At 45.7% G+C, this 25,292-nt stretch overlaps 1 protein-coding gene across 34 annotated transcripts in view; it reads right to left on the reverse strand.

Moving 5' to 3' along the window:
- Positions 1 to 25,292, reverse strand: part of lrrfip2 (leucine rich repeat (in FLII) interacting protein 2) — a 299,977-nt gene that overhangs the window by 12,555 nt on the left and 262,130 nt on the right. For 22 of the 34 annotated variants that reach the window (XM_072467326.1, XM_072467352.1, XM_072467351.1 and 19 more), the window contains 4 exons: positions 23,284 to 23,376; positions 22,727 to 22,819; positions 13,882 to 14,014; positions 6,253 to 6,302 (listed from right to left, as the gene is read on the reverse strand). In XM_072467326.1, coding sequence (XP_072323427.1) covers positions 6,253 to 6,302; positions 13,882 to 14,014; positions 22,727 to 22,819; positions 23,284 to 23,376 — 369 coding nt within the window. The remainder of the gene's footprint in view (positions 1 to 6,252; positions 6,303 to 13,881; positions 14,015 to 22,726; positions 22,820 to 23,283; positions 23,377 to 25,292) is intronic. The other 12 variants (XM_072467357.1, XM_072467358.1, XM_072467345.1 and 9 more) reach the window with 3 other exon arrangements.

Consider the following 25,292-nt stretch of genomic DNA (forward strand, 5'->3'; position numbering starts at 1 on the left):
TCGAGGCAGATCGTTCCATACATGAAAAACATAGGGCACACGATAAATACACAATGTAAATACATAGACAGAGATATCAGGTGAAGCATACAGGAGTGTAGTGCTTCGCAGTAGAGAATATTTGTGGAGATCAGTTCAGTCCATAAGAGGGTAATTCAGGAGTCTGGTAACAGTGGGGATGAAGTTGTTTTTGAACCTGATAGTGCATATTTTCAGGCTTTTGTACCTTATGCCCGATGGAAGAGAGAATCATCCAGGTGGGAGCAGTCTTTGATTATGTTGCCCGTTCTCCCAAGGCAGTGGGAGGTTTGACAGAGTCAATGGTTGGGAGGTGGGTTCGCGTGATGGACTGGGCTGTGTTCATGACTTTCTGTAGGTTCATATGGTCTTGGGCCATACCAAGCTGTGATGCAAGCAGATAGGATGCTTTCTATGGTGCACATGCCGACTTTCCTTAGTTTCCTGAGGAAGTACAGGCACAGTTGTGTTTCTAGTGTCGATGTGGGGGTCCAGGACAGATTGTAGGTGATGTGTACACCTAGGAATATGAAGCTGTCATACTCCAACTCGGCACCATTGATGCACACTGGGAGTGTATGCCCCTTTGCTTCGTGAAGTCAATGACCAGCTCCTTAGTTTGAATCTATGAATCTTAGTCTTGAATCTATGTCCCCTGGTTGTGGAATTCTCCATCAAGGGAAGCAATTTTATCCTGTCCACTTTATCACATCCCCCCTCATAATTTTGTACACCTCAATTAAATCACCCCTCCACCTTCTTTATTCCAAGGAAAATAACCCCAACCTATCCTGTAATAAGTAAAGCCCAGGTGACGTTCAGTTATTGTGAAAAGTGAAAAAGGCGATGACTGAACAGAGCCGGGGAGAGGGTGGGCTGGCGCTGCCAAATTTCAGTAACTACTATTGGGTGGCGAATATAGCCATGAAAAAGGGGATGCTTGAGCGGAGCCGGAAAGAGGGAGGGCTGGCGCTGCCAAACTTCAGTAACTACTTTTGGGCGGCGAATATAGCCATGATCAGGAAGTGGGTGGTGGGGAGAGGGTCAGCATGGGAACGTATGGAGGCAGCTTCATGTAAGGGCACCAGCTTGGGGGGCGTTGATAACGGCACCTCTGCCGTTCCCGCCGACACGGTACACCACCAACCCCGTGGTAGTGGCGGGCCCGAGAGGTTGGGGGCAATGGAGGAAACGTGGGAGCGCAGCGAGCATCGGTCTGGTCTCCAATTTGTAATAATCACCGGTTTGCCCCGGGAAGGATGGACGGGGGGGGGGGGGTTTCGGAGATGGCAGAGAGCAAGGATTGAGATGATAGGGGATATTGTTTATAGAGGGAAGCTTTCCTAGCTTGAGGGAGCTGGAGGAGAAATTTGGATTGGCGAGGGGAAACAAAATTAGGTACCTGCAGGTGCGGGACTTCCTACATATGCAGGATTCAACTTTCCCGCTCCTACCACCAAGGGGGATACAGGATAGGGTAGTTTCCAGAGTGTGGGTGGGAGAAGGGAAGGTCTCTGACATCTATAAGGAACTCATGGGTCAGAGGATACGCAGACTGAGGAGCTGAAGCGCAAGTGGGAGGAGTTGGAGGGAGGATGGTCTCTGGGCGGACGCGTTGAGTAGAGTCAACGCGTCCACAACATGTGCCAGGCTCAGCCTGATACAATTCAAGGTCGTTCACTGGGCTCACATGACAGTGGCCCAGATGAGCAGGTTCTTTGGGGTAGAAGATAGGTGTGCAAAGTGTGCGGGAGGGCCAGCGAACATGTTCTGGACATGTCCAAAGCTAAGGGGATTCTGGCAGGCGTTTGCAGATGTCATGTCCACGGTGTTAAAAACAAGGGTGGCACCGAGTCCAGAGGTAGCGATTTTCAGGGTGTCGGAAGATCCGGGTATCCAGGAGGAGAAAGAGGCAGACGTTCTGGCCTTTGCTTCCCTGGTAGCCCGGAGGCGTATATTATTAGCTTGGAGGGACTCAAAGCCCCCGAAGTCGGAGACCTGGCTATCGGACATGGCTAGCTTTCTCTGTTTGGAGAAAATCAAGTTTGCCTTGAGAGGGTCAATGTTAGGGTTTGCCCGGAGGTGGCAACCGTTCATCAACTTCTTTGCGGAAAATTAATCATCAGCTGAAGAGGGGGGGTTAGTTTAGCTTAGAGTAGGGGGTGAATAAAGGTGGGACCTGTAAGGGAAGAAGCAGGCTTTTGCACTATGTTTATAGATTCATGTACATTGTTTATTTTGTTATTGTTGTAAAACCAAAAATGTTTATTAAAAAAAAGTTATTGTGAAAAGTTAAACCTGTAAAAATTTTTATTTTATTGGTTAATCTCGATCTATCAAGTATTTGGTGTACTGAGCCGGGTCCTTCAATGACTTTCTCTCTTGATGGTGTGGCATTGCTCCTTCCTCAGCTTCCCAACCTGTCTCCTTCCTCAATGGTGTAGCCCTGGTTCAATGTTGCCTGCCAATTGGTTCATCGAGTGCCTTTCACAACCTCACAAACATGCTTCCCCGGAATCTCAGTTATTGAGAAGTACTTTTGTCAATGTTGTTATGTAGAGACTTAATAATAATAATCTTTATTGTCACAAGTAGGCTTACATTAACACTGCAATGAAGTTACTGTGAAAAGCCCCTAGTCGCCTCATTCTGGCGCCTGTTCGGGTACACTAAGGAAGAATTCAGAATGTCCAAATTATCTAATAGCACGTCTTTCAGGACTTGCAGGAGGAACCGGAGCACCCGGAGGAAACCTACGCAGACACGGGGAGAACGTGCAGACTCCGTACAGACAGTGACCCAAGCCGGGGATCGAACCTGGGAACCTGGCGCTGTGAAGCAACAGGCAATTTGCATTCAGCAAGATTGACAAACATAAAGGGCCAAATATTTGGATTATAGCCAGAGAAATAAAGAATCTTTTCTGGTGTAAATTCTACACATCATTTCATAATAAAATGCCGCCATAGTCCCAGATGAACGTAGGCCTCTTCTCGCCTTTAAGGGGGAGAGCTGACTGGTAGTGATTTAACCCGAGGATCACACCTCAGACGAGGGAGAAGGTTGAGAAATCAGGGCCTACACATCACTTGTATCAGACTTTCACACTGGGGTTCGCAATGTGGACTGACAAGCCAAAGTATATTAACTGCCCACATCAGTTACAATATTTATAATTAACGACACTGAATTAGTCTGTTACATTTAACAGGATAAAATATTTACATGGTGGCACATAGTTAGCACTGCTGCCTCAGGGAGTTTGCACATTCTCCCTGTGTCTGCGTGGCTTTCCTCCGGGTGCTCCGGTTTCCTCCATCATTCCAAAGATGTGCAGGTTAGGTGGATTGGCCACCATGGCAAATTGCCCCTTAGAGTGGGGTTACAGGACAGGGAATTGAGCCTAGGTAGGGTAGTCTTTTGAAGTGTTGGTGCAGATATGATGGGCCGAATGGCCTATTTCTGCACTGTAAGGATTCTATGAGTCAAACTTTAATCATTCTCCATTCAGAAATATGAACTGTTGAGCTAACCAAGTCAGCCAGCTAACATTCCCATATATCTTTGATTAGACTAAATGATCCAAGCTCCTCAAGGACTGGACTCCTCAAGTACATAAGAAAATGTAGTCTATTTTGAACTTCACAACAAAATTATTCTAAATAATATTATTCTGCAGGATAGCAGCAAGGGGCAGACCAGCTTTAAATGCGTACCCCTTGATGCCCTGCAAATGTTGGTGGTGGACCTTCCGCTTGACCTGCTACAGGTACACCCACACTGCTGTTAGGTAGTGAGTTCCAGGATTTTTACTCAGCCACAATGAATATGTTTATATCTGTTCGGGATGGTGCTTTGGCTTGACAGTGTTGAGCTTGAGTATTGTAGCTTTAATCCACTGATTTACTCCCTTCAGTGGAGGTATACTGCTTAACGAATGTATTTATTAATTATGTACTTGAATGATATTTTGATGAACGTATCTACGTATGAATAATGCACCCGAGTAATTCATTGTGCGCAAAATATTTTCTTTATTTTAGAAAATATTTTATTGAAGCATTTGTAATTTTCACAATTTAACATGTTGACATTTCTAAAACAACCGCATGGGACGACGCACAAAATCCCCCCTTAAAGAACAACAAACAGTAAACAACGTCCCCCACTTCTCCCGCCCTATCCCCAATTACCCATATACTAAGCTCCCTTCCACATTACCATTCCTCCTGTGTTCCTCCCCTTTTCCCTTTTTGTTAAAGAAATCGATGAACGGCTGCCAACTCCGGGCGAATCCCTGTATTGATCATCTCAGAGCAAACTTGATTTTCTCCAGACTGAGAAACCCGATCACATCGCTGACCCGCATTCCTGACTTCGGGGGCTCCGAGTCCCTCCATCCAAGCAAGATCTGTCTCCGGACCACCAGGGAGGAGAAGGCCAGGATATCGGCCTCCCTCCCCCCTTTGCCCCCAGATCTTTTGACACGCCAAATATTTTCAATTCTGGACTCGGAGTTACCCTACCTTCCAGGATTTCTGACATAACATCCGCAAATCCCTGCCAGAATTCCCTCAGTTTCGGACATGCCCAAAACATATGAACATGGTTGGCCGGGCTACTCCCACACCGTCCACATCTGTCCTCCACCTCCTCGAAGAACCTACTCATCTGGGCTACCGTTATGCGGGCCCTGTGGACTACCTTGAACTGAATCAAGCTAAGTCTAGCACAGGACAAGGATACATTTACCCTTTTCAAGGCTTTTTCCCACAGCTCAGTTTCCAGCTCCCCTCCTAGCTCCACTTCCCATTTCCTCTTCACCTCTCTGATAGGGGCCCCTTCCCACTCTAACAATGCCCCGTATATCTCCAAAACCTTCCCACCTCCAACCCCTGTTTTTGACAGCACTTTATCCTGTAGTCCCCTCAGGGGGAGGCGAGGAAAGCTTGGGACCTGCCTCCGTACAAAGTCCCGCACTTGAAGGTACCAAAACCCGTTCCCACCTGGCAAGTCAAACTCCTCCTCTAATGTCTCTAAGGTCCGAAAGCACTCCTGGATGAATAGATCCCCAAACCTTTCAATCCTTGCCCGCTGCCATGCCTTAAAGCCCCCCCCTCCGCCGCCCCCGCCCCCCCCCCCCCCCAAACCCCCGGGAACAAACCAGTGATTGTCACAGATCGGTGGCCACACTGATGCCTCCTCCAGTCTCATATGCCGCCTTCACTGCCCCCACACCCTTAGGGCTGCCACCACCACCGCACTTGTAGAGTACCGAGCCGGCGTGAACGGCAGGGGCGCCGTCAGTAAAGCCTCCAGACTCGTACCTTTGCAGGATGCTGCCTCCATCCGCTCCCAAACCGACCCCTCCCCCACTACCCACTTCCTGACCATCGATATGTTGGCAGCCCAGTAATAGTTAATAAAGCTCGGGAGAGCCAAGCCCCCTTCTCCGCGGGTCTGTTCCAGGAGTGCCTTCCTTACTCTTGGAGTTTTACCCGCCCATATAAACCTCGATATCACCGCATTCATACTTATGAAAAAAGCCTTTGGGACAAAAATCGAGAAACATTGAAAAAAGAAAGCAGTCTCGGAAGGACCGTCCATCTTCACTGTTTGAACCCTCCCCGCCAGCGTCAGTGGAAGCATGTCCCATCTACAGAAATCTCTTCTTATTTGATCCACTGCTTTGCCCAAATTTAACTTGTGAAGCTGCCCCCAATCCTTGGCCACTTGAATCCCCAGATACCTAAAACTCCTCCCAATCACTTTAAAAGGTAGCTCCTTCAGTCTCCTTTCCTGCCCCCGTGCCTGGATCACGAACATCTCGCTCTTTCCCAGATTTACGCAAAATATTTTCGAGTGCTCCTGCAATGCAAGATTCCTTGCTTTTTGTTCTTATTAAAGTGAGGTATGTTGGCGCTAGGGAATGGAATTCTTTCCCTTTCAGGCAGCATGCACGGACATCAAGCAGGACCAGTTCAGACACTGCAAAGCTGGGCACAAAATAAACCTTCCTCTCCTCTGTCCTGATCACAGATTAGGCTAGAATTGCATTCCCCCCCACATTGCACATTCGCTAGCTTCCAAATGGCAGCAAAAATCTATGCCCAATTGGATCTGTACTTAAGTCACAAAGATCACTGGGAATAAGACTTCCTTTTGAATACGACAAGCGTTTTTCAGATTGCATTTTGCTTTCTTCCCCAATCTGCATCTACTTAAGTTAATTACCTGTGCAAGTAATTCTTCCTTTTCATCAGCCAGTTTCTTTAGCCGCACATCTATAATAGGAAAAATTTGCAAATTTCAAGGTTAAAAAACATTTTATTACTTTATTCATAACTTGAACAAATTCAGTTGACAACTTCACCAAAATACTGTGGATGCTGGAAATCTGAAATAAAAACAGAAAATGCTCAAAATACTCAGCAAGTCTGGCAGCATCTGTGCAGTGAGAAACAGAGTTAACCGAGTCCTTGACCTGAAAAGTTAGGTCTGTTTCTCGCTACACAGATGTTGCCAGACTCGAGTATTTACTTCAGATTTCCTGAGCTCCTATGGTAACTCAAATTATGTGTATGTAATGATGCATTTCCAGCTGCATTCGTGCAATTAATTTGCAGTTGTTCAGAGTTGCAGTGGCGAATTACAACATTAACACGCCTGTGTCCTACAGAGGTCAATTCCCAAGCATATTATCTGACTTGGCCTGGCATCAGTGAAAATGTATTGTTACATCGCAACTTCAAAGTCTGAAAATAAAAAACTATGCTAGAGACTGAAAAAGGCATATGTACCTTGGTGTATACAGCTTAACTCAGGTGCACTGCATGAGAGGAACAAATGCTGGAGTTGTCAAGCTTTTTCTGCTCTTTTTAAAATGGCTTTGTTCATTAATCATCATAGAATTTACAGTGCAGAAGTAGGCCATTCGGCCCATCGAGTCTGCACCAGCTCTTGGAAAGAGCACCCTACCCAAGGTCAACACCTCCACCCTATCCCCATAACCCAGTAACCCCACCCAACACCAAGGACAATTTTGGATACTAAGGGCAATTTATCATGGCCAATCCACCTAACCTGTACATCTTTGGACTGAGAGAGGAAACCGGAGCACACGAAGGAAACCCACGCACACACGGGGAGGATGTGCAGACTCCGCACAGACAGTTACCCAAGCCAGAATCGAACCTGGGACCCTGGAGCTGTGAAGCAATTGTGCTATCCACAACGTTACCATGGCGAGGACAATCTGGGCAGACTGCTGCTGTGGTATCAGAGTGTAACAATAACTTGCCATATTATCCCTTTGGTTCTATGCTTGTAACCATTCCATTCTGCTTTCGATTTGTTAATGCCTCATTCGCAACATGGTTTTTGCATCAAGAGGATTTTTCTAGGATGGCAGGTATTCAGCATTCATTTACATGAACTTGGAGAATCAAATATGGGATGATGAGGACATCGCACTCAAGTTTAGCCAACATTTTACATTCATATAGTTCGGCATATTTCCCAAACATTAGTGGCATGAAAAGTCAAATAGTGTGCACCATAGATGAGCTCCTGCATCTCTCATGTCAGGGGTAACAACACAGCGTCATACAGTCAAAGGGGATTGGCTCTGGGAGTGCTCAACATTGACTCTGAACATCCTGAACTCTCATGACACAAGGACAGACATGGACAAGGAAGCATCCTGATTGCCATCTAATGCCCGCACCCCCCACCTCTGCCTGGGGCAGCACGGTAGCATGGTGGTTAGCACAATTGCTTCACAGCTCCAGGGTCCCAGGTTCGATTCCCGGCTTGGGTCACTGTCTGTGCGGAGTCTGCACGTTCTCCCCGTGTGTGTGCGTGGATTTCCTCCCACAGTCCAAAGATGAGCAGGTTAGGTGGATTGGCCATGCTAAATTGCCCTTAGTGTTGGATGGGGTTACTAGATTATGGGGATAGGGTGAAGGTGTGGGCTTGGGTAGGGTGCTCTTTCAAAGAGCCGGTGCAGACTCGATGGGCCGAATGGCCTCCTTCTGCACTGTAAATTCTATGATAACTGATGAATTAATACTCCAACTTGAACACCACTTACAAAATCACTGAGGGACGCAAGGGCACAGAATGTACTGTGTGTGGAGGACTTATAATTAAATCAGGAAAATGCGGTGCGCTACCACCACTTTTCGCCACACTGCTCAAGTCCTGAAGGACTTATCTGCTAGATTAGGCCTATGGCTGTAGTGAGAGAATCAACAAAAGGGAAAAATCTATGTGAAATCCCACAACCAATGGATCAGCGTCCCACAACAATGGATCAGATCTGAGCTCTGCAGTCCTGTCGTGAATGGTGGTGGACCATTAAACAACTCATTGGAGGTGGAGTCTCCACAAATATCCCCATGCTCAATGATGGAGGAGCCCAGCACATCTGTGCAAAAGAAAAGGCTGAAGCATTCGCACTGAAGTGCCAAGCGGATGATCCATGTCAGTCTCCCCTGGAGGTCGCCAGCATCACAGATGCCTCAACCAATTCCATTCACCCCATCCGATATCAAGAAACATCTGAAGGGACTGGATCCTGCAATGGCTATGGGCCCTGACAATATTCCAGCAACAGTACTAAAGTCTTAAGGTCCAGAACTTGCCACATCCCTGGCCAAGCTGTTCCAGTACAGCTACAACACTGGCACCAACAGCAATGTGCAATATTGTCCAGTCTGTCCTGTACACAAAAAGCAGGACAAATCCAACCTGGCCAATTACCACCCTATCAGTCTACTCTCAATCATCAGTAAAGTGATTGAAGAGGTCATCAACAGTGCTATCAAGTTGCACTTACTTAGCTATAATGGGCTCACTGATGCTCAGTTTGGTTCCACCTGGGTCACTCAGCTGCTGGCCTGATTACAGCCTTGGTTCAAACATGGACAAAAGAGTTGACTGAACTCCAGAGGCGAGGTGAGAGTGACTGTTTTTGACATTAAGGTTGCATTTAATCGAGTATGGCATCAAGGAGCCCTAGCAAAACTACAGTCAATGGGAATCGGGGGAAAACTCTCTGCTGGTTGACATCATACCTAGCGCAAAGTGTGAGAAACACACTTTCTCACAAAAGTTTCTCACAAAAGGAAAATGGTTGTGATTGTTGGAGGTCAGTCATCTCAATCCCTGGACATCATGGCAGGAGTTTCTCAGGCTAGTGTCCGAGACCCAACTGTCTTTAGCATCATAAGGTCTAACATAAGGTCAGATGTGGGGATGTTTGCTGATGATTGCACAATGTCCAGCATAATTTGCGAGTCCTCAGACATGGGTGCAGGCCATGTGCAAATGCAGCACAGCCTGACAATATACAAGCTTGGTCTGACAAGTGCCAGGCAATTACCACCTCCAATAAGAGAGAATCAAACCATCACCCCATGACATTCAATGGCATTACCAATCCTGGGGGTTAACATTGACCAGAAACTGAACTTGACAAGCCATATAAATACAGTGGCTACAAGAGCAGGTCAGAGGCTAGGAATCCTACGACGAATAACTAATCTCCTGACCCCCAAAGCCTGCCCACCATCTACAAGGCAAGTCAGGCGTGTAATGGAATACTTTCCACTTGCCTGAATGAGTACTGCTCCAATAATACAAGATTCACAACACCATCCAGGACAAGGCAGCCCACTTGATTTGCAGCCCTTTCATAAGCATTCATTCTCTCCACCACTGACGCACAGTAGCAGCAGTGTGTACCATTTACAAGATGCACTGCAAGGACTCACCAGGGCTCCTTAGGCAGCATCTTCCAAACCCACAACCACTACCATATGGACTGTAAAGGGCAGCAGATTCAAGGGAACACCGCAACCGGGAATTTCTTCAAGACATTCACCATCCTGACTTGAAAATACATCATCGTTCCTTCACTGTCTCTGGGTCAAAATCCTGGAATATCCTCCCCAACAGCACTGTGTGTGTACCTATACCACGTGGACTGCAGTGCTTCAACAAGTAGCTCATCACCACCTTCTGAAGGGCAATTAGGGATGAGCAACAAATCCTGGCCTAGCCAGTGAAGCCCGTAAAAATGAATTTAAAAAAAAAAATCACAATCTGTTATCTCATGGCATGGATATATTCCCTCCCTCGCTATCAGACCAGGAAGTCAACCGTGGTTCAATGCAAAATAACATGCCAGGACTAGCACGAGAAACATCTAAAAATGACGTACCAAGCTGATGAAGGTAAAACAGAGGACTGGATAAACCACAGAAGCAACATGCAATAGACAGAGCAAAGCAATCCCACAACAAATGGATCAAATCAAAGCTCTGCAGTCCTACCACGTCCATTTGTGAATAGTAGTGGACAATTAAACAACTAACCATGGGAGGAGATGCCACAAACAGCCCCATCCTCAATTATGGGGCCAATTACCACCCCATCAGTCTACTATCCATCATCAATGGCAGGCATCATTGACAGTGATATCAAAGGGCACTCATTCAGCAATAACCTGCTCAGTAATACTCGGGTTCAGCTCCAGCAGGACAAACAGTGATTCAAACATGAATTCAAGACATGAGGTGAGGTGAGGGCGACTGTCCTTGACATCAAGGAAGCATTTGGCCGAGTGTGACATCAAGGCGCCACAATATAATTGAAGATAATGGGAAATAGGGGAAAAACACCCTACCTGTTGATTTTATACCTAGAACAAAGGTAAATGGTTGTGGTTGTTGGAGGTCAATCATCTCAGCCCGAGGACATCACTGCAGGAGTTGGAACATAGAACATACAGTGCAGAAGGAGGCCTTTTGGCCCATCAAGTCTGCACCGACCCACTTAAGCCCTCACTTCCACCCTATTCCCGTAACCGCATAACCACTCCTAACCTTTTTGGTCACTAAGGTCAATTTATCATGGCCAATCCACCTAACCTGCACATCTTTGGACTGTGGGAGGAAACCGGAGCACCTGGAGGAAACCCATGCAGACAGAGAGAACGTGCAGATTCCACACAGACAGTGACCCAGCGGGGAATCGAACCTGGGACCCTGGCGTTGTGAAGCCACAGTGCTATCCACTTGTGCTACCGTGCTGCCCACTAAGTTACTTAAGGTAGTAGTCCGTTGTCCAACCAGCTGCTTCATCAATAACCTTCCCTCCATTATAAAGTCAGAAATGGGGATGTTAGCTGATGATTGCACAACGTTCAGCACCATTTGAGACTCCTCAGATGCTAAAACAGTTCATGTCCATATGCAGCAAGGCCTGGACAACATTCAGATTCTGACTCATAAGTGACAAGTAACATCAGTGCAAAGGAATGCCGTCTCCAATAAGAGTGAAAGTAACCATCTCCCCATGATGTTCAAAGCCATTTCTACCACTGAATCCACCCACCATCAATGTCCTAATGATTACCATCAACAAAACATTAAACTGAACCAGGTAAATACTGTGGCTACAAATGCAGGTCAAAAACTGGCAAGTCTGACCCTCCCAAAGCCTGTCCACCATCAATCTACAAGACACAAGTCAGGAGTGTGATGGAACACTCATCACTTGTGTGAGTTACTGCAGCTCCAACAATATTCAAGAAGTTCCACACCATCCAAGACAGTGGATGCATAGGAACATCCACTACCTTTAAATTTCCCTGCAAGCCACACACCATTCCTTCACTGTCACTGGGTCAAACACGAATTCCATTCCTAACAGCAGTGTGGGTGTAACTACACCACGTGGACTGCAGTGGTTCTAAAAGGCTGTTCACCCACCACGTTCTCAAGAGCAATTTGGGATGGACAATAAATGTTGGCCTTGCAGCTGACACTCATCCCATGAACAAATTTTTAAAAAAGTGTTCTCTTGTGGTTGCTTCTGTGCCCTACCTATTGCTGTGAAGACGGTACCAATCAGCTGATTTACATGCAGTTAAAGAAGTTCATGATCACCCCCATTTACATTCCCTGTCTTTTTGTCCATGCCACTTTTGACAATCTCCACCTATTGCTAGCCCTCTATCCATCCCACTGCTCCACACCCCCCCCCAACAGTATAAATCTCATTCGATTTCCAGTTCTCTCTAGCTTTGACAAAGAGTCATCCAGACTCAAAACATTAGCTTTGTTCTCTGTCCACAGCTACTGTCAGATCTGCTGAGATTGTCCAGCACTTTCTGCTGCGTTTCAGAACCCAGCATCCACAGTAATTTCCTTTTATAAAGAAGTAAAGAAGTTCAGTATGGAGCAGACTTATAGCACAGAGGGTGGCATCCCTGCCTCGGAGCCAGAAACCCCAGATTTGATTCCCACCCTAGGACATGATGGCAAAGAAGGTTGCAATAATAATAATAATACTAATAATAATAATAGCTTGTCACAAGGCGGCTTCAATGAAGTTACTGTGAAAAGCCCCTAGTCGCCACATTCCGGCGCCTGTTCGGGGAGGCCGGTACGGGAATTGAACCCGTGCTGCTGGCCTGGTTCTGCATTACAAGCCAACTGTTTAGCCCACAGTGCTAAACCAGTTGCATGCATAATGCAGCTAAAACATGTTGACCATCAACCTGCTGTAAACTTTTTCCGACACAGGGGTACAGATTTCAAAAATAAGGGCTCTCCCATTTAAGATGGGGAAGAAGAGACATTTTATTCTCCCACTGGGTTGTGAATCTTTGAATGTTCCTCCCCAGACAGTAGTGGAGGCAGAGTCAATAATATTTTTAAAGCATTAGTAAATAGTTCCTTGACTCACAAGGGAATCAAAGCTTATTGGGAGTAGCCAGAACACTGAGTTGAGGCCACAATGATGATCTTATGGAATGGCAGAGAAGGCTGAATGGTCTACTCCTCTTAATTTGCATGCTCATACTTTCTAAAGGTAGGAGAGATTCCTGATCTGCTAGGTGCTGGAAAGAAGGTTGGAGCCTCTACTATCGCTCGAGTGTATAAAATGCACTTTTATGTGCTTGTTCCCAAAGCAATTCAGATTCCATGAACTTTATCACACAAAACAAAGTTCAGTATGTGCAAGTGTGACAATACATAGAACATACAGTGCAGGAGGCCATTCGGCCCATCGAGTCTGCACCGGCCCACTTAAGCCCTCACTTCCACCCTATCCCCGTTACCCAATAACCCCTCCTAACCATTTTGTACACTAAGGGCAATTTATCATGGCCAATCCACCTAACCTGCACGTCTTTGGACTGTGGGAGGAAACCGGAGCACCCGGAGGAAACCCACGTAGACACGGGGACAACGTGCAGACTCCTCACAGACAGTGACCCAGCAGGGAATCGAACCTGGGACCCTGCCTCTGTGAAGCCACAGTGCTATCCACTTGAGCTACCGTGCTGCCCTTGAATAATTGGCATACTGACTTGAACAAATTGAAAATGGCAGCATGGTGGCTAGCATTGCTGCCTACCTAACAGCGCCAGGGACCCGGGTTTAATTCCAGCCTTGGGACACTATCTGTGCGAGACTGCATGTTCTCCTCTTGTCTGCGTGGGTTTCTTCCGGGTGCTCCGGTTTCCTCCCACAGTCCAAAGATGTGCAGGTTAGATGGATTGGCCTTGCTAAAATTGTCCCTTAATGTCCAGAGATGTGCAGGTTAGATCGGGTTACGGGGTTAAGGCGGGGGAGTGGGCAGAGGGAGGGCCCTCTTTCAGAGGGTCGGTGCACACTTGATGGGCCGAATGGTCTCCTTCTGCGCTGTAAGGATTCTCTGATTCTATGAAGTAACCAAGATATCCAGCCAGGTTAAATGTTTTAAGAGCAGACAGCAGCCAAAATAAGTTGTTAAAGGTTAAGCTCCAATGTTCATTAAATTTGGTAAGATAGTTTGAACAAGCACTACCTAGTGGTCCATCTCCTGCACTTTCGAGCACTTGAGCAGCCTCTTGAGACACAATTGTAATCGCACCAATAACTGGTTCATGATTTACATCACCATTAGGTGTGCCTTCTGGGATTATAACCAAACCGTGTTTCTGAAAGATAAAACAATTTAAACTGTCAACTGATTTTCTATAGTCAATACAACTGATAACCATTTCAGTCTGTTACCTTGAATAAACGGTGGAGTATATTTTACATTGCAAGCAGAATACTACAGTTTTTCTTAAAAGAGCACATATGATAATGACATCTAAAACGTTTAGTAGAAGCTTTACATCATTTTCTTCTACTTCATAGGTATAAAATTAATCAGATACGTTCAAAAACATGCAACATTAAAAAAAAAAAATTCTGGTCAGCGATTTATATAATCACTAGCAGAGTTGAAATACTGAGGTTAGAGAAGCCAGACTTGTACCTCCAGCTAACAATCTGATACTAACGGAATGAAATGTTCCAATTTAAGATTTCTTTGTTAATGAGGTCAGAATACTAAAAACAGACTTTCCCATGCTTCCAGATCCACAAACAGATTCTACCAGCAAAGTAGATTTTTGAGGGCATTATACAAAGATTAAAATTGAAATAGAACCATTCACTTGTCCTTTGAGGGGTAGATTGCCGTAGTCATGTGACTGGTTTAAAAAAACACGTTCTGCATGCTTTTCACACATCACGCCTTCCTGAAGAAAACAATTTCACATTCAAGAATTCTTGTTTCTAACCAACTAATATAAATGTTAAGCCGATTCAAATGCAAATACACACCATTACGTAAATGTATTATACCAGATACAAAGTAATTTCAAATTTTAAAAAAAGAGTCGGGTAAAACAAAGAACAAAACAGCCATAGGGCCAGGCCCTTCTGCTGATCACGTGTCCTATCTAGACCAACCACCTGTATCCTTCTATACCCTGTCTGTTTATGTGCCAATCCAGATAGGTATTAAAGGCCACCTCACTTGGCAGTTCATTCGAGGCCACCACCACCCTCTGTGCAAAAATGATCCCCCTCACCTTGTACTTGTGCCCCCTTGTAATTGTCATGTCCGCCCTGGGAAAAAACCTATCTATACACCTAATAATTTTATAAACTTCTATCAGATCGCCCTCAGCCTCTGCCTCTCTAGGGAGAATAATCACAGTTTGAACATAGAACATAGAACAAACAGTGCAGGAGGCCATTCGGCCCTTCGATTCTGCACCGACCCACTTAAGCCCTTCCACCTTATCCCCGTAACCCAATAACCCCTCCTAACCTTTTTTTTGGTCACAAAGGGCAATTTATCATGGCCAATCCACCTAACCTGCACGTCTTTGGACTGTGGGAGGAAACCGGAGCACCCGAAGGAAACCCACGGAGACACGAGGAGAACGAGCAGACTCCGCACAGAGAGTGACCCAGCAGGGAATCGAACCTGGGACCCTGGCGCTGTGAAGCCACAGTGCTAATCACTTGTGCTACCGTGCTGCCCATTCAATCTCTCCACATAGCTAATACCCTCCATACCAGGCAACATCCTGGTAAACCTTTTCTGTACTCTCTCCAAAGCCTCCATGTCCTTCTGGTAGTGCGGTGACCAGAATTGGACACAGTATTCCAAATGTGGCCTAACCAACGTTCTATATAATTGTAACATAATTTTCGAGTTCTAACACTCAATACCCCGTCCTATAAAGGCAAGCATGCATATGCTTTCTTTACCATCATTTCCAACTGTGCTGTCACTTTTAAGGATCTGTGAACCTGCATGCCCAGATCTCTCCGTGTCTTTGCTCCTGATGGTTCTGCCATTTATTTTATAGCTCCCACCTGAATTGGACCTACAAAAATGTATCACCTCGCATTTGTCCGGGTTAAATTCCATCTGCCATTTCTCTGCCCAATTTTGCAGCCTGTCTACATCCTGCTGTATTCACTGACAATCTTCATCACTATCCGCAACTCCTGCAATCTTAGTATCATCCGCAAACATGCTAATCAGACCCTCTACGTTTTCTTCCAAGTCATTTATATATATTACGAAGAGCAGAGGTCCCAGAACTAATCTCTGCGGAACACCACTAGTTACAGACCTCCATTCGGAAAAAACACCCTTCCACTGCTACCCTCTATCTTCTATGGCCAAGCCAGTTCTGGATCCATCCAGCTAGTTCACCGCTGACCCCATGTGATCTAATCTTTTGCACCAACCTGCCATGAGGGACCTTATCAAATGCTTTACTAAAGTCCATGTAGACAACATCCACAGCCCTTCCCTTGTCAATCATTTTGGTCAACTCCTCAAAAAATTGAATCAAATTAGTGAGACATGACCTCCCTCGTACAGAACCACGCTGCATGTTGCTAATAACACCATTCACTTCCAAATGTGCATAGATCCTGGGCGCGATTCTCCACTCCCACGCCGGTTGGGAGAAATGCCTGGGCCGCCAAAATTTCCGGGGACGCCGGTCCGACGCCCTCCCGCGATTCTTCCAAGCGGCGGGAACAGCCCGGTCGAGTTTCGCGGGCCGCAGGCCGGAGAATCGCCGGAGACACCGAAAATGGCGAATCTCCGGCACCCCCGCTATTCTGAGGCCTGGATGGGCCGAGCGGCCAGGCCAAAACAGCGGGTTCCCCCCCGGCGCCGTCCACACCTGGTCGCTGCAGTCGTGGGCGGTGCGTGAATGCTGGGGGGGGGCGGCCTGTGGGGGGGGCGAGGGGGGATCCTGCACTGGGCTTCACCTGGAATGTGGGGTGGCCCACGATCGGTGCCCACCGATCGTCGGGCCGTCCTCTCTGAAGGAGGACCTCCTTCCTTCCGCGGCCCCGCAAGAAACGTCCCCCATCTTCTTGCGGGGCGAACTTAGAGAGGACGGCAACCACACATGCGCGGGTGACGTCCGTTATGCGGCGCCGGCCGCGTCATCTATGCGGCACTGCTTTTACGCGGGCGACAAGGCCTGGCGCGTGTAGATGACGCGGCCCCGATACTGGCCCATTGTCAGGGCCTGAATCGGTCGGGACCGGGGCCGTTCCGCGCTGTCGTGAACCTCGACGCCGTTCACGATGGCGCGGCCACTTCGGCGTGGGAGTGGAGAATCCCGCCCCATCTCTGAGAATCTTTTCCAACAATTTCACTATCACTGACTTCAAGCTCACTGGCCTATAATTACCCGGATTATCCTTGCAACCCTTCTTAAATAACGGTACAACATTGGCTATCCTCCAATCCTCTGGGATCTCACCTGTGGCCAATGAGGACACAAAGATTTCTGTCAGAGGCCCAGCGATTTCATCTCTTGTCTCCCTCAATAATCTGGGATAGATGCCATATGGCCCTGGGGATTTGACTACCTTAATGCTTTTTAACACACCTAACACTAACTCCCCCGTAATAACAACCTGTTCTAAAGTGTTTATACATCCCTCTGAGACACCACCAATCAACATGCCCCTCTCCTTTCTGAATACCGATGCAAAATACTCATTAAGGATCTCACCTACTTCCTCTGGTTCGACACACAATTTCCCCCTGTCCTCGAGTGGACCAACTCTTTCTCTAGCTACCCTCTTGTTCCTAATATATGTATAAAATGCCTTGGGATTCTCCTTAATCCTGTCTGCCAAGGACATTTCGGGACCCCATTTTGCCTTCCTGACTCCCTGCTTGAGCTCTTTTCTACTTTTCTTGTATTCCTCAAGTGCTTTATCTGTGTTTAGTTGCCTGTACCTCACATTTGCATTTTTTTTATTTTTGACAAGATTCTCAATTTCCCTGATCATCCATATAATCATCCCGAATCCTGCCTTTCCTGTCCTTCCTTTTTACCGGCACATGCCTGTCCTGCACTCCCATCAACTGCTCCTTAAAAGACTCCCACATGCCAAATGTGGATTTACCCTCAAACAGCCTCCAAATCCTGCCTAATTTGGTTGTAGTTAGCCTTCCCCCAATTTAGCACCTTAACCCAAGGACAACACTCGTCCTTTTCCATGATTATCTGAAAGCTTACGGAATTGTGGTCACTGTTCGCCATATGTTCTCCCACTGCAACTTTAATGACCTGGCCAGGCTGTTCCCTAGTACTAGGTCCAATATAGCCCTCTCTCTAGTCGGACTATCCACATATTGTTCCAAAAAACCTTCTTGGACACACTTAACAAATTCCTCACCATCCAGACCCCTAGCCCCAAGGGATTTCCAGTCAATATGAGGAAAGTTAAACTCTATTATTTCTACATCTATCCAGAATCTGCTTACATATCTGTTCTTCAACTTTCCGTGGGCTGTTGGGAGGTCTGTAGTACACCCCCATCATAGTGACTGCCCCCTTCCCATTTCTGAGCTCTACCCACAGTGCTTCGTTATTTGATTCTTCCATGGTGTCCTCCCTCTGTAGAGCTGTAATATGTTCTGTAACTAGGACTGCAACTCTGCCACCTCTTTTACCTTACTCCCTGTTTATTATATGTATTTATCTTCAGAAACATGAAAATACGTTTGAACAAAATGGCACCATGAGACAGAAGCATAGGGTATTTCAATTACTTGTAATATACAATTTCCTCAAAAGGTCAGCAGTGATGCATGGAGCTAGTTCATTCATTACGCTGCTCAATGATGCTGCTAAGAAGATCAGTCATGCCCAAGTTTACTCATTTCTTTCCTCTTACAATATACATCACATGTATTTACAATATGTGCCAAGATAACTGACAATGACACTTTTCTAGAAACTGATGTTAACATTGCTCTCTGGTTCACATGTTAGCTCATGACTTGGTTTTGAAAACCGTTGCAACACTTTCAGCATTTTCTGTTTGCTGCTGGCACTTGTTCCATGATCTGCTGTAACAAAGAACAAGAACAAAGAAAAGTACAGCACAGGGACAGGCCCTTCGGCCCTCCAAGCCCGTGCCGACCATGCTGCCCGACTAAACTACAATCTTCTAGACTTCCTGGGTCCGTATCCCTCTATTCCCATCCTATTCATGTATTTGTCAAGATGCCCCTTAAATGTCACTATCGTCCCTGCTTCCACCACCTCCTCCGGCAGCGAGTTCCAGGCACCCACTACCCTCTGTGTAAAAAACTTGCTTCGTACATCTCCTCTAAACCTTGCTACTCTCACCTTAAACCTATGCCCCCTAGTAATTGACCCCACTACCCTGGGGAAAAGCCTCTGACTACCCACTCTGTCTATGCCCCTCATAATTTTGTAGACCTCCATCAGGTCGCCCCTCAACCTCCTTCGTTCCAGTGAGAACAAACCGGGTTTATTCAACCGCTCCTCATAGCTAATGCCCTCCATACCAGGCAACATCCTGGTAAATCTCTTCTGCACCCTCTCTAAAGCCTCCTCATCCTTCTGGTAGTGTGGCGACCAGAATTGAACACTATACTCCAAGTGTGGCCTAACTAAGGTTCTATACAGCTGCAACATGACTTGCCAATTCTTATACTCAATGCCCCGGCCAATGAAGGCAAGCATGCCGTATGCCTTCTTGACTACCTTCTCCACCTGTGTTGCCCCTTTCAGTGACCTGTGGACCTGTACACCTAGATCTCTCTGACTTTTAATACTCTTGACGGTTCTACCATTCACTGTATATTCCCTACCTGCATTGGACCTTCCAAAATGCATTACCTCACATTTATCCGGATTAAACTCCATCTGCCATCTCTCCGCCCAAGTCTCCAAACAATCTAAATCCTGCTGCATCCTCTGACAGTCCTCATCGCTATCCGCAATTCCACCAACCTTTCTGTCATCTGCAAACTTACGAATCAAGACCAGTTACATTTTCCTCCAAATCATTTATATATACTACAAACAGCAAAGGTCCCAGCACTGATCCCTGCGGAACACCACTAGTCACAGCCCTCCAATTAGAAAAGCGCCCTTCCATTGCTACTCTCTGCCTTCTATGACCTAGCCAGTTCTGTATCCACCTTGCCAGCTCACCCCTGATCCCGTGTGGCTTCACCTTTTGTACCAGTCTACCATGAGGGACCTTGTCAAAGGCCTTACTGAAGTAACAGCTGGGTTAATCCATTCTTCTCCAGGTTGTCATCGGCATATTGCTCCAGATATTGAATTTCTGATTCTAAAATTCCTGACTACTTGACACACTACTTTGCTTTGGATATTCTCAGCACAAATTAGTAGTTCATACAGAATATCAGATGAAAATTGTGAAATACATAGTGCATATGCTGGAATTTGCTTCATTTCCACATCACCTTACTCTTTTATATATATATGATCATTTTTAAACAATTCATTTACCTTGGGTCCATTCAGAAGCAGCCATAGACCTAGGTTCTGCAGGATTTGCATCAATAGTTGACAAACTCACTAACCCACTGAACTGGTATTGGGAGCTAAATGAGACAGAATTCACCCATGTCCGAGAGAAAGTATAATGGCAACATGAGGAAAAACATATTCAAGCAGCAAAGTTAGGATCTGGAATGCACTGCCTCAGTGTATGGTGGAAGCCATTTCAATCAAGGCATTCAAAATGAAATTTTATTATCTGAAAAGGAAGAATATGCAGGGCTACAGGGAGAAGGCAGGGGACTGGCACGAGGTGAACTGCTCCTTCAGACAGACCGCACACACATGACGGGCTGAACAATCTCCTTTTGTGCTGTAACTGTTCTATGATTCTGAAATCCAGCACAAAGTTTTGAGTAATAATAATAATAATAATAATAATAATAATAATAACAACAACAACAACAACAACAACAACAACAACAACAACAACCGCTTATTGTCACAAGTAGGCTTCAATGAGGTTACTGTGAAAAGCCCCTAGTCGCCATATTCGGCGCCTGTTCGAGGAGGCCGGTACGGGAATTGAACTCGCACTGCTGGCCTTGTTCTGCATTACATGCCAGCTGTTTGCCAGAGCCAGAATGGCACCTTAAATTAAGGAAACATTAAATTAAAAGAGTTACTTAAAAGAGTTACTTCAGAAGATTAAACAATTGAGTAGTTACCACGTGAAAATCATGACTAATTTCTGAGCTGAGCAGTGTTGGTCAGTGTGCCATCATTTTCAAATTCCTTCATAGCCTCTCCTCTCCCTGCAACCTCCCTCAACCAGACAACCCTCATAGTTCCACTTGTGCATTCTCAATTTAAAATTTTGCTCCACCATTGATAGCTGTGCCTTCAGTTGCCTAGGTCCCGAAGCTCTGGAATATCCTCACTACACCGATCCACCTCACAATCTCACTTTCATCCTTTAGAGTCTTTAAATGCTACCTCTCGGACCAAGTTTTTAATCATCTACCCTAGTGTCTCCTTACGTGGTATAATGTTATACTTTATTTTATAACGCTTCAGTAAAGCGCCTTGGAATATTTCATTGCCGTATAAATATAAATTGTTCTATTAGTAATCTGGATCTGGGGCATGGAAAGTTGTATTTATCTTTAGCAATAGTGATGGTCACCTTCACGACACTGCCGGCATCACCGTATGTGTAGTCATACTGTATCTGTTTTGTTTAAATGAGAACCCTATCCAGGTTTTGTTAACATTGGAGGCTATTTGTGTTTATTTTTCTTTATTTGTTCATGGGATGTGGGTGTCGTTGGTTAGACCAGCATTTATGGCCCATCCCCTAGGGCATTTCAGAGTCAACCACATTGCTGTGGATCTGGAGTCACACGTATGGCAGACCAGGTAAGAATGACAGGTTTCCTTCTCTAAAGGATATAATAATAATCTTTATTATTGTCACAAGTAGGCTTACTGTAATGAAGTTACTGTGACAAGCCCCTAATTGCCACATTCCGGCGCCTGTTTGCGTACATGGAGGGAGAATTCAGAATGTCCAAATTACCTAGCAGCACGTCTTTCGGGGCTTTAGTGATGGGGACACTAGTGAACCAGATGGGTTTTTATGCCAATTGGCGATAGTCTCATGGTCATCATTAGACTTTTAATTTCAGATTTTTATTGAATTCAAATTTCACCATCTGTCCTGGTGGGATTGAAACCCAGGATCCCAGAGCATTAACCTGAGTCTCTGGATTACTAGTCCAGTGAAAATACCACTACCTCACTTCTCATAAAACAGATTACATGTAGCAGGTACAAGCCCAACTAAATTGTACCAAATCCCAGATTGATGCATTATTTTGAAAACTGAAATAGTCAAATCATGAATGCATAGATAGCACAGCTGTTAAAAGTAAAACAATGCAGCAGAGGGATGCTGCTTCACCAAAGAGAGAAAAATGAGTGGATGGAGTGCTACACGAACATGGTGAGCTAGTTCTGCCTCCAGGCATGACCCAACAATGAAAAGCCCATGCATTGAATGAAAATGCTATGAAGAGTCATTAAAATGAAGGTGAACATTAATCAGGGAGTGAGAGACAAGCACAGCTTTCTATTTTAAATGGAAATGCTAATTTTATATTTTATTGTTGCAGAGGTAGTTTTATTATACCATTGCAAATCTTAGCTTTTTAAAAAAAAAAGCACATTCTTTGGTGAGAGGAGGGTGAACTTGTATTCCAAATTCAAAGATAGTTAAACAAAAACAAAGTAAAATTTATTTGAAAAGGAATTCACCCACAGTATTCATTAAACATCCTCAATCTTATGCTGCTGAGAAATGGAAGAGACTGGTTTGTAATATTGAAATGTGCAAATAATCGTTATGGACACTTTAAAATTAAATGATGTATAATTCAATTTTCAGTCCCACCTTTTATTGCTGCTGATTTTAACCAAAAGCCTCAAAAAATGAATCTTCAACACTGTTTAGCCTAAGCCGCATACATGTCCTACCTTTGTGCTTTCCCTTAGATCAGCCAACTCATCTCTCAGTTCATCACGCTCATTCCTAATGCAGTCAAAGTAGTCTTTCTGCCTCTCTAGGGCCTGAGCACAGAGCAGCAAGCAGGATAAAGGACATGGCAGAGAAAAAAAAGTGTATGTAAATTGAACAAAGACATGAATATAGCAGATGAGACAGTAGGAAGAGAGAAAGCAATGGGTCGAAGTTTGAAAAAACCAGATCTCATTTTCAACTAGATTTTCTCAACATTAACCTCGCCTTCACAGTGCACAACTTTTGTAATCTGTCACATGCTCTGAGATGTTTGATTAAGCAAATAAACCACAACGGTAATTCTATGTCATACATTATGTAGTGAAGACAAATGGGAAAACTACATTCAACATGTACACTAAAGATATTTGCGATGAGGTAGTTTGTCTTTTGCTTAAATTCTTTACTCAGTATATCATGCTCCAACACACTGAATAGTAGAACGGGACATCACATTTACTAACTAGTCAACAAACATCACCCCATGCAACCACTGCTCAATATGACCTCCTACCCCAATTTTTTTGTCTTTCCAGTTGACAGTTTCCTGCAGATCAAATACATCCCTGGTGAGGGTGTCCACCCTCTGCTGCAGACACTTGTTCTCCTACAGAAAAAGCCACAGGCGAGGAAGGGAAGTTCAGCATTGGTCGGAGCATAAAACAGATTAGGCAGTTAAGAGAAAAAGATGTTTTTAAAGGGCTTGAATAAAATGAACAAACTAGGCCATAATAGTGCACAATTAAGAAATAGAAGACAGCAGAAAGATAAATACACCACATTTGTAGAAGAATTACAGATGCTGTTAGATGTCAGCTGTACTATATAAAGTTTTCCTCATTTAAGTAGCTAGGATTCATTGATGAGGAGGAAGTTTGTTACATTTGCCCAGGCTGTTTCAGTCATTCCCGAAGGAGACAAATCAGCAGACTGCTGAAACAGGATACAAGTTTAGATTACAGACATAAGTGGTGTGCAATTGATCTATTGAAAATGGAGCTAATTTGGCTCGAGAATCGAATAATACACAAACTTTCCCAACTTTTCTTAACTATTAGGTGTGTCTGATCATTTCCCCTCGATTGCTGAAGATGATAGCAGCTAAAGTATTAAAAGTTCAGGCCATTCTGCAACTCAGGATTACTATAATGGCGTATACATTTATTGTTTTCTTTTAACATGCATTTTATTCAAACTTGTATCAAAGTAGGTTACAGCAAATAAACACCCCGGGAAACATTCTTCCCAACAATCAACTATACAGTTTGTATGGATTTTTCTCCTTTTTCAACCCCCCCTCCCCATCGCCCACCCCCCTGCGACGAACAGATCCTCAAACACAGTCACAAACATCCCCCAACTTTTCTCAAACTCCCCTGCTGAGCCCCTTGACTCATACTTTACCTTCTCTAACCACAGAGTGTCATACAGGTCACCCAGTCATGCTGCTACCCTCAGTGGCGATGCCGACCGCCACTCCAGCAAAATTTGTCGCCCTGCAATCAGAGAGGCGAAGGCCAAGACATCGGCCTTCCTCCTCTCCATGAGCTCCGGCTTCCCTGAAACCCCAAACATCGTCACCAAAGGGTCCGGGTCCACTCCCTCCTCCACTATCCTGGCTAAGACCGCAAACACTCCTGCCCAGAATCTTCCCAAATTTTCACAACCCCAAAACATGTGTGCATGATTCGCTGGCCCCCGCCCACATCTCTCACACTCATCTGCTACCCCCTGAAAGAACCCACTCATTCTCGCCCGAGTCTTATGCACCCTGTGCACCACCTTAAACTGTTATCAGGCTCATCCTTGCACAAGAGGTCCCGTTTACCCTTCACAGTGCCTCACTCCATACTCCCCATCTCCATTCCCAACTCCGCTTCCCATTTCTCCTTGATCTTCATCACCCGCTCACCTCCCTGCTCCCCAGCCACTTATATATATCCCCAATTCTTCCCTCCCCTTCCACATCCGGAAGCAGCAGTCGCTCCAGCAGGGTGTATCCTGGCAATCTAGGGAACCCCTTCCAGACCGTTCGTGCAAAGTCCCTAACCTGCAGATACTTGAACTCACTACCCCTCGGCAGGTCCACTCTCTCCCTTAGCTCCTCCAGACTGGCGGACCCTTCCTCCAAATAAAAATCCCTCACCTTGACCAGCCCCACTTCCCTCCACCTCCTGTATACACTATCCATCCCCCCCCCGGCTCAAACCCATGATTCTCGCACAGCGGCGTTAGCACCAACATCCCTTCCAGCCTAAAATGCCTCCTCAGCTGATTTCATATCTTCACCGTGGACTGCACCACTAGGCTCCCTGAATACCTACTCGGAGCCATTGGCAATGCTACCGTCACCATAGCCCTCAAATTAGACCCTTGACAAGATTCCTCCTCCATCCTAACCCACTCTACCCCTTCTCCTTCCCACCACCGCCGCACCTTGTCCACATTCGCCGCCCAATAATAATGAAGCAAGTTTGGCAATGCAAACCCCCCTCTGCTGCCTCTGTCTCTGTAGCAGGGTCC

Source organism: Scyliorhinus torazame, chromosome 11, assembly GCF_047496885.1.
Source record: "Scyliorhinus torazame isolate Kashiwa2021f chromosome 11, sScyTor2.1, whole genome shotgun sequence".
NCBI classification, from domain to species: domain Eukaryota; kingdom Metazoa; phylum Chordata; class Chondrichthyes; order Carcharhiniformes; family Scyliorhinidae; genus Scyliorhinus; species Scyliorhinus torazame.